Here is a 16647-nt window from a genome sequence, read left to right as displayed (position 1 = left end):
CCAGAAAGTATGTTCTGAGGCTCATGATGTATCTTTTCTTATGTAATACGTGTTTATTGTGTTTTTATGTTTTTAAACCACATACAATCATAGCAGGCATATTAAATAGATCACCAAATATGTAAATATACCTGAAGTATTCACAAGTTTTAAAGTATAAAATTCATTGAATTCTGGAATTTTATCAGGAATAGCATGAAGAGTTATAGGCTGTGACTTTTCACCCTCTATAAACCATACAGTTCCAGACACTTCATAGAATTCTTGTCCAGGATCTAAAGCAGAATTATTGCCAAATAGTTGCCAGGCCAAAGAAACATTGCCAAAGTAGCCTCTTTGCCTCAGGATCCTGTATGGTAGAAAAAACAAAACTATTTTCAAAGTTACATTTTTTTCAATTCTCTACACGATCCATCTAAAATATATATTTTAGAGGGCAATAAAGAGTATTATGAACACATGTAATATTTTCAGTGTTAAAGGACCTATTCAATGGAATGCAAATTGGGAATATACATTTATCTCCTTTGAGTTTTCACAAGGACATTAAAAACCCTGGCTGTGATCCAAAGAGCTACTTTAGGTGTGCCCAAAAGGCAACCTATGGCTATGGAGAGTTTTCTTTTTTGTTTCCTCAAGCAAAAGACTCCTTACCAACATGCCATAGTATCATTGTTGCCTTAAAGACACAATACTTGAGCATGAAAATAGCCAGATGGGTTCTGGTATCCCTCCCCAGGGATACCAGATTATTATAGAATTATGATATAAGATTTGAGCAATATTAGACTATTTTGAAATAATTATTTTGAAATCTTTTTGGGATACACTAAAATCTTTGAAATCTTTACAGTAGCAGCTGACTGTTTTTAAAATCTTAAACAGCTGAGACTTGGATATTTAAGTGGGTTGTAAAGGATTATGTTTTACAACAGAACTTTGTACAACATCATCTAATGGGATCTTCCTAACTATAAAGATTCTGTTTGTTTTTTACAATCACCTGGTAAAGTAGTATCAGTTATTAATCATAAATAATAGAATACACACAAAATCAAGAAAGATGTTTCAGTTCAAAGAACTTTTGATGGTTGCTTCTTTGTCCCAGCAACCCTACAGATACACTTGGACATAATCTAACTCAATGTTTCTCAAACTTGGCAATTTTAAGATGTCTGGACTTCAACTAAAGCTAGCTGGGCAATTCCGGGAATTGAGGTCCGAACATCTTAACTTTGCCAAATTATTTAACAATTTAATATTTAACAATATTGATTTAGCATTGATTTAATGCGATTTAACACTGATTTAATAATAAAAACACTGAGTGGAATTCATTTTAATTATTCAACTTTTCCTGTGTTCCATCTAAACTCTGATTGTGTATAAAAGCAGCATTTTTCCACTCCATAAGACATTGCCCTAAAATATATTTTAGATTCTTTCCTACCATCAGGATTATTAGTTTGTTTACTATAAATCATGTTAAAAGAAATGGGAGAAAGCAATAACAGCAGCTACACTTTTAGGTAACACAAGGAAGACTCTCTTTCAGTGAGTTTCATTAACTTATTTGTTTCATCTATGAATCCATTGATTAAAAAGTATACCCCTCCTGCTGAGTTAATTGAACTAAAACAAAAGTGATCATCTAAGCCAGAATAATATATTAAACATTTGAAACTGTAGAAATTTTCTTACATGCCAGACTAATTTCACATTCACATTAATATATTCATAATGAAAATAAAAATAAAGATATCTCTTAACATAAAAAACTTTTTTAAAGCAAGCTTACAAAGCAATATGTATGTTGGTCAGTATTTCCATTCAGTATGTTAAGATAGATCATCTAGATCAGGGGTGTCAAACTGCCGGCCTGTGGGCCGCTTGCATCATATGGAGGTCACGCCAACCCCAGCTCCGGCAATGTAAAAAAAATTGAGATACGTCGCGACAGGTCACGTGATATGGCGACTTTGACACCCATGATCTAGATGATATTATTATCTCTTCAAATTTCTTTATAATAAGAATTTATTATTGATTATTTATATTGATTTTATAATAAAGTTTTGTGTTTTTAGCAATAAAATATTTCTCACTATGCTATCTTTCACTGCACAATAATTGCTTATTACTTTTTAGATTTTATTTAAATCTAAAGGATAACATGAAAAATCTCCCAGTAGGATATTTCAGATTTAGAAGTGTAAACTCTCAGGGAAGTTTCAGAATAAAGGAACCCAACACAAAAATGATGGTAGTAATTGCAATTACTAATACAATCAAGTCCACAGTTGAAAAGTGATCAAATAATGAAAAGTGCAGATTGTGCAAAGAAGCAGAAGAAACAGTAGATCGTATACTCAACTCATGCAAGAAGATTGCACAAACATATTATAATCAATGATACCATCAGTAATATTATTCACTAGAATAATTATTCATCTGTAAAAATTATCATGAGCCAGTAATCAAAAATTGGTTGGGATACAGAGTTGAAAAAGTCATTGAAAATGAGCAGGTTAAAATATTGTGGAAATTTCAAATACAAACTGATAGACTCTTGGCTTGTAACACATCAGATTTTGAAAAGGTGTGGATAATTTATATGACAATACAGGAGATAATACAGTAGAAGGCAAAGACTTGGACAAATCACATAGTACCAAGATCTGAAAATGTATTTATTTATTTGTTCATATTTCTGAACCACTCATCTCCCTTAAAGAGGGAACATTTATCAGCACACTGAGTTAAATACCAAAAAATCTTGGGCAGCACTTTGAAAATCTGCATATTGACAAAATTTCTACCTGTCAATTACCAAAGGCACTCTGCTTGCATCTGCATGTATACTATACTGATGCATTATGATATCCTAGGTTCTTGGGAAGAACTCAGTGCATATGATGGCCAATACCAATTAAGGAACTGGCATCTATATTTCACATTTTTTGTGCTTATCATAATAATAATAATATCTGAAAATACCTTATTCTTAAGATAGCAGAGAAACCGATGTCAGAGGGAAAAAAGCTCTTGATAAATTGATATGTTTTTGCATAGATTTAGCATGTAATAATTCAACTTGAAGGTGTCGCGATTCTCATGCCCATTTTATTAATTATATTTTGTGTCATAATTTCTTCACTCTAATTTTTAGCATTCTTTTCTGTGTTTTACCAAGTGATCTCCCTTTGTCAGCAAATTAATTAAATATCATTTTGATAATGAAATTGATTCCTCATATATTTAATAACTTTCCATTATGCTATAGTAAAAAATTACAATTTGAGTGCAACATTTGGAGGAAATTTGGAACTTGCACCAAAGTTTTTTGCATGGTCCAGAAGCTTTTGGCTGTGCAATCTTGTCATTCAAAGAAAAATGGCAAAAAGTTATATTCAAATCTACTTCCAAAAATGGGTAATGGTTGCAAAGATTCCAACTACAATTTCATTTTTAATTTTGCCTTGTGGATATTTAAAACTCTTCATTTATTTAACTGTGGATATGAAAATTGTTTATGACACTATTTGCATGTTGTAAAAACTACTATAAAATGTAAGTCACACTGAAAAATATTTCAAAGTATGATTCAAGATACTTAGTGGAATTGGCAAAGGATATTTACTTGAAAGTTACTTACAAAAAGTCATTGGTTTTGCCTTCTTCTACTGCTTTGTCTGTAGACTCAAGTAAAAAAATGCCATTTGGATCATCATTTGCTTCAATTATAACTGTTGCCATTCTAGGTTTGTAAACAACTGTGTCTCCTAAAAAAATGATTTTGTTATTAATAAACAGACAAACAGAACTGTATCTGGAGAAAACATGTCTCCACAAATATTCCAAATACTTAAGAGCAGGTTCAAAGGTGAATCTTCTCCCTTTGACTATGAAAAAAGTGATTATGACTTCCCTAACACTTGCTTGGTACATCTGTCCCATCTTTGGGTCTTCAAGTACGTAGGTATTTTAGGCCCAAACACATTTTTATCCATTTTTTTAATCCAAAGATAGCAAAGAAATATTTTAAAATACTATATAATATGTATAATCTTTCTTCTCCCTGCAAAACTCATAAAGAGATTATCCAAATAGGTTCTAAAAGTAAAATGCATGAAAATAGAAAACAAGACAAAACTATACAATGTACTTTATACTTTAGTCACAGTGGTGAACAAGCTATATTATAAATAGCCCTAAACATATGCTTCAGGATAGAATAACAGAGTTGGAAGGGACCTTGGAGGTCTTCTAATCCAGCCTCTTGCTCAGAAAGGAAACCCTATACCATTTCAGACAAAAGGTTGTCCAATCTCTTCTTAAAATCTTCCAGTACTGGAGCATTCACAACTTCTGGAAGCAAGTTGTTCTACTGATTAATTATTCTAGCTATCAGGAAATTACTCCTTAATTCTAGGTTGCTTCTCTCCTTGATTAGTTTCCATCCATTGCTTCTTGTCCTGCGTTCAGGTGCTTCAGAGAATAACTTGACTATATTGCAGGCTTTAAAGATATTACACTTTGGTGTGAAGAAAGTCAAAAGGTATTGGCCAAACATCCCTAATTGCCTATAACATAAATCAGAGGGCAGAAAACAATCTAAAGAAACAACAGTAGATTAGTTTATATAGATGAACTTTTTGCTAGTCAGCTAACTAAGGTATGTAGGAAGCACATCACCATAATAATGGGGGACTTTATCCACCCTAACATCAACTGGGAGACAAACTCTGCACCAAGTGGAAGATCAAACAGATTCCTGACAAACCTAGCAGATAACTTTGTTTCCCAAAAAGTAGAGAAGGGAACTAGGGGATTAGCCATTTTGGACCTAATTCTCACTAACAGAGATAAAATGATAGAAGGTGTTGAAGCCATAGGAACCTTGGGAGGAAGTGATCATGCAATATTGGAATTCAACATTATGGAAGTACAAGCAATAGAACCCAGTCAAACTAGAGTCTTGGACTTCAAGAGAGCTAATTTCAATAAACTTAGAGAGGGTTTGGGAAGGATTCCATGGATGAGAATCCTCCAGGGGAAAACAACTCAAGAGGCTTGGGAAATTTTGAAAAGTGAGATAATAAAGGCCCAGTCTAGCACAATAGCAACAAAGAGGAAAAATAACAGCCCTCAAAAGAAACCAGCATGGCTGCATAAAGAACTCTCTGATCAATTGAAAGATAGAAAGGACAAGTATAGAAAGTGGAAAGAGGGACACATAACTAAGTCAGAATATCAGCAAATAGCCCGAGCCTGCAAAGACAAAGTAAGGAAAGCTAAGGCTCAAAATGAACTAAGGCTTGCGACCAAAGTCAAAAATAACCAAAAAAAAAAAGAGCTTCTTTCAACATGTAAAAAACAAGAAAAAAGTGAAGGAAACAGTTGGTCCATTAATGGGTAAAAGTGGCAAGAAGGTGACAAGCAACAGGGAGAAAGCAGAACTATTTAACTCATTTTTGCAACTGTCTTTACACAAAGGGAAAAAACAGATCAACCTATCAAAAATAGTACCATAAAAAACAGAATAGAAATGCAAGTTAAGGTAGGCAAGAAAATGATGTGAACACCTGTCCAGCCTAGACAAGTTCAAATCACCAGGACTAGATGGATTACACCCCAAGGTTCTTAAGGAACTGGCAGATATGATCTCAGAACCACTGAACTATATTTTTCAAAGATCCTGGAGCACTGGGGAACTACCAGAGGACTGGAAAAGAGCTGATGTAGTTCCCATCTTCAAAAAAGGGGGAAAAAGGGACCCAGGAAATTACAGAGCTATCAGCCTGACCTCAATACCTGGGAAGATTCTGGAAAAGATAATCAAACAATGAATCAGCAAACACCTACAGGCAAAAAAGTCATTACTAAAGCCAACACGGGTTTGTCAAAAACAGATCATGCCAGACAAATCTTATTGCATTCTTTGACCAAGTGACAAAATTAGTGGACCAGAGGAATGCTGTGGATATAATTTACTTGGACTTCAGTAAGGCATTTGACAAAGTAGACCACAACCTACTACTTGATAAGATAGAAAAATGCGGGTTAGACAGCATCACCACCAGATGGATCCGTAGCTGGCTGACCGGCCGTACTCAGCATGTGGTCCTCAATGGAACTAAAGTGGGAAGCTGGAAAAATACTGATTGTCCGACAGAGAATGTGGGTGAAAGGGAGGTTTTCCTGCTTACTAGACAACCCTTAAAATTAGAATGGCCAGACATCCTGTTCTCAGCTCTGCACATGATATATTGCAAACTGTTTATCACATGGTGTATTGAAAACTGCTTAACACTTGAAATATTGCTAAAAGCATTCCTATGTTAAAAGAGGAACTATAGATTATAACCATGTCTAGTAACTTTCCTATGTTAGAATAAGGAACTATAGGATGTAACCATGTATGGAATATGTCTTGATCAGGAAATACTGACGTATTACGGGTTATAAAAATGATCATCTACGCCTAGTCTGGTGTTCAGACTTTTTTTTTAGCTATGATAGCTCTCTGAACCTGCGCAATAAACTTCCCTTTCCTTGAAAGAGCTGACTCAAGTCTCTCACTTCTACAACAGAACTGCATCTACATGGAGGGAAGTGTGTAGTGGGGTGTCCCAGGGCTCTGTTCTGGGCCCAGTGCTCTTCAACATCTTCATCAACGATCTGGACGAGGGCATAGATGGGGAACTCATCAAATGTGCAGATGACACCAAGCTGGCAGGAATAGCCAACACTCCAGAAAACAGGCTTAGAATACAGGAGGATCTGGATAGACTTGAACACTGGCTGCTATCTAACAAAATGAAATTCAATGGTGAAAAAAGTAAGGTTCTACACTTAGACAAGACAAACCAAATGTACAGGTATAGTATAGGGAGTAGCTTGCTCAATAGTAGTAACTATGAGAGGGATCTCGGAGTCCTAGTGGACAATCATTTAAATATGAGCCAGCAGTGTGCTGCAGCTGCCAAAAAAGCCAACACGGTGCTAGGCTGCATTAACAGAGGGATAGAATCAAGATCACGTGAAGTATTAATACCACTTTACAATGCCTTGGTAAGGCCACACTTGGAATACCGCATCCAGTTTTGGTCACCATGATGTAAAAAAGATGTTGAGACTCTAGAAAGAGTACAAAGAAGAGCAACAAAGATGATTAGGGGACTGGAGGTTAAAACATATAAGGAATGGTTGCTGGAATTGGGTATGTCTAGTTTAACGAAGAGAATGACCAGGGGGGACATGATAGTAGTGTTCTAATATCTCAGGGGCTGCCACAAAGAAGAGGGAATCAAGCTATTTTCCAAAGCGCCTGAAGGCAGGACAAGAAGCAACGGATGGAAACTAACCAAAGAGAGAAGCAATCTAGAACTAAGGAGAAACTTCTTGACAGTTAGAACAATTAACCAGTGGAACAACCTGCCTCCAGAAGCAGTGAATACTCCAACATTGGAAGTTTTTAAGAAGAGACAGCCATTTATCCGAAATGGTATGGGGTTCTTGCCTGAGCAGGGGGTTGGACTAGATGACCTCAAAGGTCCCTTCCAACTTTATCATCATCATCATCATCATCATCATCATTATTATTATTATAGGTTGAATAATAATTTGAACCTGTAGAGTTGAAGAGAATTATATAAAAATTCTCATCTGATTCAGGAATATCATCATCATGGATAAATATTGTTATATTCTGTTCTTTTATTCCAATATCAAACCAAAGGACTCCGTTTTTTTCATAAGACAAGAAATCTTCTTCAGCACTGGCATTTCCATCAATAGCGGCATATAAAACAGAAACAACATCAGCACCAGAGTCATTTCTTACAACTACAAATTCAGCAATGCCACCTTCATGAACCTTCAGAATAACAGGATCTGAAATATAATTAAGTCATTAGGTGTAAAAGCATGCAAAACATCAATATGTATAGATTGCCTTTCAAAAAGTAATATTAAATAATTGTTATATTAATTTCAATGCCTAGCTTGTGATATCATATTAAAACATAGATTATGTCAATCATAGTTAAGAATCCACATTGCTTCTGTGATTTTCAAGCTTGCTCTTATTTGATTTTGTACCCCATCTAAAATCTAACCCCAAGTTGATGATTGTTGATCTTGACAATGTTGCTGAACCATATCTCATAATCATTCTTATTATTGGCCATGTTAACTGAGGTGTGAAAAATTGTAAGAGGGACAGTCTGATGGAATAGTTAAATGCACTGAGAAATTGACATGAAGCCAGTTGTATGACTTTGGCCCAGTCTCTCTTTCTCTCTCTCAGCTCTAGGAAGAAGACAATGGCAAACCAGCTCCAAAAATCTTGCCCAGAAAATTGCAGAGCAGATTCAGACAGTCATCAGGAATCAATAAAAAAACTTAGGGGCACACACATGAAAAAAATGTAAATCATAATATCTAAAAATCAGAGTACAGTATTCACTCCTACTATAATCAATCCATAAGGCAAAAAACAGCTTTTTAAAGTAAAGAGAGAGAGAGAGAGAGATGGGAGAGGTAAGAGACAAACCAGGCATTATTTTACTAAGGACTTAAATAAACTATGATTAATGTTTCTAGCCATAGATTTGTGCAACATAATGTTCCAGGCATAACTCATACAGTTCATTCTTGGCTCCAGAGCTTCCTATAATTGTACTATTCTTGTATTTAAACATAAACTAGTAGAATGGCACTAACCTGCAAAGTAAATTGGATAATCGTTTTTGGTGATCTGCAATGTTGCTGTCGTTATATTTCCTAGGCTAGCACCTCCTGTTGTATTGAAAAGACTAATTATGAATACCTCCATTTCTTCAGGTATCTTGGGGGGGGAAAAATCACAAAATTTATTTATTAATAGTATTAAATTAAACCAAAGATGCCAATCATTAATTGAATACTTGCATAGTAATAGTAATGAAATTTAAATCTTATGAATAAAACATTTTATATAGCCATTAGACATAATTTAAATCTGGTCCAAAGGACATTGTTTTTATTATTCCATTTCAGTGTTTTCAGCTAATCAGCTAAAAGGAATGTTTTAGCAGAGTCCTCATTCAAGAATGCAGGTATATCTTTGTTGACCTTTCATACTTAAGTTTAGAGAAGGGGCGTTGTCTTACCTGAACGCCTTTTCTCAGCATGATGATGTAGAATCCACCGGTGGGTAATCTTAGCCTTCCTGCTCAGATGAGACTAAGTCAGAACTTTATCCACGCCTCCCTCTGGGATGTCCTCCAGTTATTGATGAGGCGAAGTATCTGTGATGAAGTTTGGTGCAATGGCTCCAATTATCATGACACCTGCCTAGACTGCCGTAAAGGGAGGGTGTGGATTCTACATCATCATGCTGAGAAAAGGTTTTCAGGTAAGACAATGTCCCTTCTCCAGCATGATGAATGTAGAATCCACCGGTGGGACATAACAAAGCCGCTCATGTCCCTACAGGCAGGGAAAAGTCTAGGCTTGTGTCCCCTGAGAAGAAACTACTTGTTGTAGAACCCGCCTACCAAACAAGGCATCCGCCGCTGCAAACCTATCAATCTTGTAATGTCATACAAATGAGGAAGGGGAGGACCATGTCGCTGCCCTACAGATCTCCTCGACCGAAGCCTGGGTGGACCAGGCCGCTGACGCAGCTGCACTGCACATCGAGTGAGTAGTGATGTGTGCAGGAACTGGAAGTGACTGAGAAAGATAGGCTCAAGCAATGCATGCCTTGATCCACCTACCAATGGTCGAAGAGGAAACCTTCTGACCCATGGCACAGGGCTGAAAGGACATGAACAAGGCCTCTGACTTGCGAAAGGCCAAAGTTCACTTGACATAATAGCACAGGGCCCTGCGCACATCCAACTTATGCCACTGTCTTTCCAGACGATGGGACGGATTAGGACAAAAATCTGGAAGAACCAGATCTTGGGACCTATGAAACCAGGTATTGACTTTTGAGATGAAGGAAGGGTCCAATCGAAGGACCACCCTATCCTCAAAAAAGGTACACAAATCACTCCTAACTGAGAGTGCGGCCAATTCCGAAATCTGCCTAGCCGATGTGATAGCTACTAAGAATGCCACTTTTAGAGAAAGAAAATGTAGAAAGCAAGACCTGATAGGCTTGAATGGTGGAGTAGTCAGAGGAAAGGAGGCTGCAAGGCCCTCTGGAAGGGAAAAGACTTTAAGGGATCTCTCAATTTAAAACAAGTCCTCTTTCCCTCATTCCTGAAATGCACTTGCTGTTTAGTTGTGCAGCCTCTGCTGTGATCCAAATTCACCTGCTTCCAAAGAGAACCTTGTGGCCTTGACAACAGTTGGAAAGGGAAGCCCTCTGGTCTGCCCAAGCTCCGAGGATCTCCTATTCGCCGCAAGCCAGCTGTTCTGCTGATCTGTGCTCCTGTTGATCATCTCGATCGGAGCTAAAAGCCGAACTTTAAATCGGCCTGTATCCTGCTCCACAGGAGCCTGTTAGGCTCGTTGAAGCCCAAAAGGCCTGAGTAATATTCCAATCAAATAGTCAATTTAAGTCCAAATTTCGATCAAGAATAAGCCAAATCTATTTAGAGACTTTTGAATAAAATAAAATCCAAATGAAAACTAAATAGTGAATCAATTAACCTAGTCTAACTGAGGAACCAAAAGAATTGTGTCCTACTGAGCTGAGAGTAAGTCAATAACTGGAGGACACTCCCAGAGGGAGGCGTGGCTAAAGTTCTGACTTAGTCTCATCTGAGCAGGAAGGCTGAGATTACTCACCGGTGGATTCTACATTCATCATGCTGGAGAATACTCGGTACTTGTATATACTCCTCTTGGAATTATTATCATCATCATCCTGTGTTATAAATTTATTTGCCCCTCTTCCACAATTAACAATTACTGTAAAAATGATTACCTCATCAGGGACTGAATAAATGGTGATATCTTTTGAAAATTCCTCATTTCCAAAAAAAATTGTTCCTTGGTCTGGAAAAATATCTTTCGTAGAAATTGAGTTTGTTGCCCAGGATACACTCACACTCCCAAAGTTTCCTTGGTTTCTTATTATTTTAAAAACAGCTTTAAAACACAAGTATGCAGATATTTTCATCAGATAACTTCCAAGACAGGTAAGCAAAACTTAATATAAAACTAATATAAATGAGGTTTATTTTTGAATGTTATAATGTCACATAGGTAAATTTACATTAGAAACAATGAACAAATGTTCAAATTACTATTTTGCCCACAAAATGCACATTAAAAAGTACTTCGGATGTCAGTGTTGTACAACTGAATTAGTTTAATCGTTTAAATGCTATGACTATGATTTGTTAGCCACATGATTGGATTCACATATGCAAAGCATAAATCTAGGTATTACCAATACAGCACAGTGATTGGATTCATACTGTACATAATACAGAAAGGAAAAAAACATAGCATAATACAGTATGTAAACCTAGCTGTTATGAAAATAATTTATGCTGATTGGGAATGCCAAGGTCTAGTTGGAGAAATAGCAACGCAAGTCAACTCTTCCCATGACTGATTCCAGATATCTGTACTCCTGATTCAGTACCAAATATTAAATCCATAAAGTGTAGTTTAATCATGATAATTAAAGTTGTGCCACAATGACACTTGTAATATTAGTGTCTCAGGTAGAAGATAGAAACAATGAACTTTGGTAAATACATAGTAGAAAGGTTAACAGTTTTGTTTACTTATTAAAAGTATACCCATATACTTTCTCATTTATGAAAATCTTTTTATCAAGAAAACAATGATGAATTACCAGCATAGAAGTCTTCCGCTTTACTTTCATTTATTGTTACTATCAGCATATTGTCAGCAAACTGAATAATTCCATGTGGATCATTGTTTTTCAGAATTGTGATGTTGACTCTTGTAGCATTTCCCAGCTTACTTGGCAGGTCACCATGGCTACTGAGGAGCACTGAATAAAATTCATCTAACTAGAACAGGGAAACTGAATCAGAACAATAGGGACAGAACTAGCAGCATAGTAATGAATAGATATTTGAATGAATGCTACAAACTTGACTAACGTGAACTTTTACTACTATTTTTTTAAAGGCTTCATTCGCATATTTTTCAATCCAGTCCAAAATGGTTAGTGATTCATTTACACTTCTTTTCTGCTACAGTACAATCCTAGTGCAATATCAAGTTATATTTTGGAAGAGATAAAGCATCCCTCCATAATAATGATGAACATTAGAGAAATACTGTGATGGATCAATTAATATATCCTATTTTTTATACTGTATAATCTAGATAATACTTTGATTTTAAATGTCTTGAATTTTCAATATAATGGACAAAATCTGTCCATGCTCTATATGCTTCTACACATTCATAAAATCCTATTCATCATTCTATTCATACTATACTGCACAATATACAGTACATAAAATACACATGCAAAAAACATTTTTGCCATTTTATGCCTGTATAAAATTTTATTTTAATTTAATGGACATTCTGTTTTAATGGGGAATGCTGATTTCAATTCCACACAGAATGTTGACTAAATAAAATCTATGTAATACTTATGTTTCATAGATTTATTTTTTTATTTATATCTTGCCTTTATTATTTGTATAAATAAGGTGGCAAACATGCCTAATACTTCTTTCTCCTTCTATTTTTTCAGAACAATCCTGTGAAGTGGATTGGGCTATGAGAGAGTGATTGGTTCAAGTAATCCAACTGGCTTTCATGCCTAAGGAAGGATGAACTCACACTCTTCTGGTTTCTAGCCTGGTGAATTCCTACTGGTATTTTCTGGCTGCAAGTCCATGAACGTTTAACTGAAGGAAGACTAGCAGAACTAAGGTGAATGTACTTCAAAGTGCACAGCTTTAAAATTGGTAAACATTACATTTCTCTTCAGTCATAGAAAATATCTTTAAAGTATGGGGACTGGAAATTACTACTTAACCCCATGGGTAGATCATAATTTACAGACACTAAGAAAGAAACCTGACAGCAAAACCTGTTTGGTCTAGGGTGGAAATCTATAACAGTATTATCACTGACTCTGTATCAACAGATGACATTATCCAGCAGTTTCATGTAGAATGGAGGGAGAATAGAGTCCTGTGGGCTCTTTAATATAGAAATCTAGGATTTGACTAGACTAGACTTCTTTCCTCCACCAACAACAACTAGAAATTGTCAGGAAAAAGGGAGAGTATCAAGTTAACACTACTTGAAAATACCTAAACTTTGAAGCCAGTGCAGAAGGATACCATAATCAAAGATACCAAAAGCTGCTGAGAGATCAAGTAATGCTAGGATGGGTTCACTACCTCCATCCCAGTCCCACTACAAATCATTTTTAAGTATGATCAATGCAGTATCAACACTGTTATCTGATTCATAAAAAAGAACAATATTCATTTCATGCAATCCTTTTGTAGCTGTAGGCAGACTATTTTTTTCAATAACCTTTTCTAATAACCGAAGGTTAGAGGCTGGATAAAAATATAACGGTGGTCACACTTACAGGTGGTCCTTACTTACCAACTGCCTCATTTAATAATCATTCAAATTACAATAGTGTAAACAAAGCTTTGCAACCAATCTTCCCATTTATAACCACTAGAGTGTCCTGAAGTTATATGATTATAATTCAGGTGCATCATAGCCAGCATGTATTTACAATCATTGCAGCATCCTGTGCTCCTTGACTGCTATTTGTATGCTTTGCAAATTGGTTTGAGACAAGCAGAGTTAACAGAGAGGATGGAAGTAAAATTTTAAATCATGTTCACAACTCAGTCGACTCACTTAACAACCAATGAGAAATGAAGTTATAAGCCCTTCATAGTGACATGATGTTTCAGTTAACAACTGTGTCACTTAGCAAAGGAATTGCTAGTCCCAATTGTGATTACTGAGTGAGGACTATCTGTGTAGCATTTCAAATTGCTCAAGTCTAATAGAGTCAAACCTTCTCAGCTAAAAACATGCCTTAGTCATCTCCAAGGGACATACCTCGCTGGAATCTATCTTAGAGTGAGTCAGAATGACAAGAATTTTTTCTGGGAATTATGGAGGCAGAAAGGCCACAAAGCACAATCTAAGACCATGGACACACCTTAATTCAGGCAGTGGTGAGGACCTCAATTAAGCCATGGATCAGAGCCTCAAGATCAATCCCAAGCTTTCTCTGAAACCTAACAGGATCCATTAAACAATATTGGTTACTATTAGCCTAAATGAGACATCAGTAATTTTCCCCTCCTCTTTTTACCTCTGGAATCTCATCCATTCTTGTTAGCAAAGTAATTTTAATTTCTCTTTCCCCAGGTTTAAACTCCAAAACTCCTGTATTTCCATAGAACTCATTGCTGTCTCTTGGCTCTATAGTGTAGTGTAGAAATTGCTCCATAAGTGCTCCTCTGGTACGTACAATCTGGAGTTCAACAGATTCTCCTTCCTGTAAAATAAAATTATTTTTTTTCAAAAATGGAATGCAAAAGAGCACTATTGATATTGGATATGACTCTCTTCAAATTCAAATATGAATATTTACCTTTATCCTATAGGGACCTCTGGAAGATGAAGCAAACTCAAACACTCCTCCAGGGTCATCATTTTCTGGAATGATCAGTTTGCGACTAGTATATCCAGATTTCAGGATTTGATTTTCGACATTCACACTGAAGAAAAAAATTAAATGTATATGGAATATGCAGATTGCTTGAAATTAAATGGACCAAAGCCTATGATAAAGTATAAATATAGTGACCATATATTTTTGGAATAAAATAAAGGACAAACCTGAAAAATCCAAAAGATGTTCATAAGAAATATAGGAATGTATATATTCATAGCATAATGCTTTATAAAGGAAAATTCAAGAGCAAAACCAAAAATTGTATTCTAATAAAAAAATCAAATAGTATGTGTAAATTTAGTTTAAAAAATTCAGTTCATGAATGTGAAAGACTGTGCATTAAATGGTACTTTTTACATGATAAAAGTTAAATGACCAAAATAAAGGACAAAAGTGAGTTTTTGAAAAATTAATAAATATAAAAGAGAGGTTTCTAAAGTGAAGGATTGTTCTTTTTAATATGGTCACTGTAATTATAAAGCATTAGGGGTTCTATATGCCACCACTGCCAACTGAGATTTTTGCCCTCCCCCGTCCCACTCAAAAAAGGCTTGTCCTGAACTGGCTTCATTCAGAAAGTAGGTAAAACTGTTGCTCTAGCAAAGGTATACAAACATTGCCTAAGCCCCCCCCCCCCCCAAAAAAATCTCTTTTACACTGACAATGTAATTTGTCAGAAAAAACAGTCTACTAATACTTACAGTAATCAAATAAAATATTTCTCAGTATTCCATATCACATAAAGAATCCTCTCTGAGGATTATTTGGATTTTAGAAAACAGATTGCACATTACATAGCAAAACAGAGGAGTCCATGTGTACAACACACATTTAAAAAACAGGTGAAGCTTTAGGCAGACAATTACAGTTGCCATCTTGACTTGTTCTTAATCTGTGGACACCCCAAAGAGAAAATTTATTTAATCACTGACTGTTTCCAGTTCAGTAAAGCAGCCTGGCAAATAGAACTAAGTTTAATTGTTTCACTGCCAGGATTTTTGTGTACAAGTATTTAATTTAAATCTTGTTAAATATTACTTCAGGTTCCTAATTATATGCCAGATTGTATAAAAATTACAATTTACATGTAACAGTAGTCTGTTTTAAAAGCCTGTTGTACTAATGTTCCTTTGCTAAGTGTGCAACCTATACACTTTTGTCTAAGGACGAGTCATACTGAATGCAGCCATTTTGCTTCTAAATAAACAGCCTTCATTGAATTGTGCTATACATGATTCAAATGCTGCAATGAAAAAGTATAATTTGATTAAAGACTTCTGTAAATAATCCCTTTTTTGTACTTGGTTCCTACAGCTCAGTGAAAAGAGATTTGGGGTACAGGTTTTTCAAACCATCTACCGTTCTGGGCTATCTTCAAACATCAAGCCATGCATTCGTAACCATTATGGTTGTTGTTAGAATCCCCCCTCCTCCCAAAAATGTTTTCAATCCACCAAGACATGTTACCAAGGGGCACTAAACAGCATGCTTTCCCTGAGAAGGCTTGCAAGGCAGAAACAAAAACCAAAGGACATTCCTGTCCAGACCAACCACTTCCGAAACAAAAAAGCTAGTTCACTGAAAACAAAGACACAGCTTGCGGCACTTACCCAAAGTACACGACAAACCTTTCTGTCTCTACCCTGTCAATGTGGAGAGAAAGAAATGGGGGACAGAAATAAAACCACTTTTGGCCAAGTTCTTTGTATGAGAGTTCTTTAGATGGTAGAAATCAAATGAAAGATTATAATACAGCACTTTTCATCGACCTACTGTTTATTATGGGAATCCTTGTTCCAGCAATGCTAGCAAGAGATTCAGGAATTTGCACTTGTAATTCAGATGACCCCATGACCAATTGGGATGTCAAGGACTCTTTAAGCCCTTCATTACAGCATTGCTCAAAGAGTTAGTTGCTGGCTGCCCCAGTACAGTGTTCAGGAATAGAAGCCCAGCAGTTGAGTCCATTTTTATTCAGGACTACTTGT

At 35.9% G+C, this 16647-nt stretch overlaps 1 protein-coding gene across 11 annotated transcripts in view; it reads right to left on the bottom strand.

Moving 5' to 3' along the window:
* ADGRV1 (adhesion G protein-coupled receptor V1) overlaps positions 1–16647 on the bottom strand; it is a 255607-nt gene that overhangs the window by 212992 nt on the left and 25968 nt on the right. For 8 of the 11 annotated variants that reach the window (XM_039348036.1, XM_039348042.1, XM_039348038.1 and 5 more), the window contains exons 12-20: positions 16270–16302; positions 14576–14702; positions 14294–14479; positions 11807–11987; positions 10925–11088; positions 8728–8851; positions 7633–7896; positions 3656–3782; positions 132–349 (exon numbers count right to left, since the gene is read on the bottom strand). In XM_039348036.1, the coding sequence (XP_039203970.1) occupies positions 132–349; positions 3656–3782; positions 7633–7896; positions 8728–8851; positions 10925–11088; positions 11807–11987; positions 14294–14479; positions 14576–14702; positions 16270–16302 (1424 nt within the window). The remainder of the gene's footprint in view (positions 1–131; positions 350–3655; positions 3783–7632; positions 7897–8727; positions 8852–10924; positions 11089–11806; positions 11988–14293; positions 14480–14575; positions 14703–16269; positions 16303–16647) is intronic. The other 3 variants (XM_039348039.1, XM_039348040.1, XM_039348044.1) reach the window with 2 other exon arrangements.

This window comes from Crotalus tigris, unplaced genomic scaffold, assembly GCF_016545835.1.
Source record: "Crotalus tigris isolate CLP2741 ecotype Arizona unplaced genomic scaffold, ASM1654583v1 scf7180000018115.866842, whole genome shotgun sequence".
NCBI classification, from domain to species: Eukaryota; Metazoa; Chordata; class Lepidosauria; order Squamata; family Viperidae; genus Crotalus; species Crotalus tigris.
Note: the sequence above shows the minus strand (reverse complement) of the source record. Positions and strands in the feature narration are given on the sequence as shown.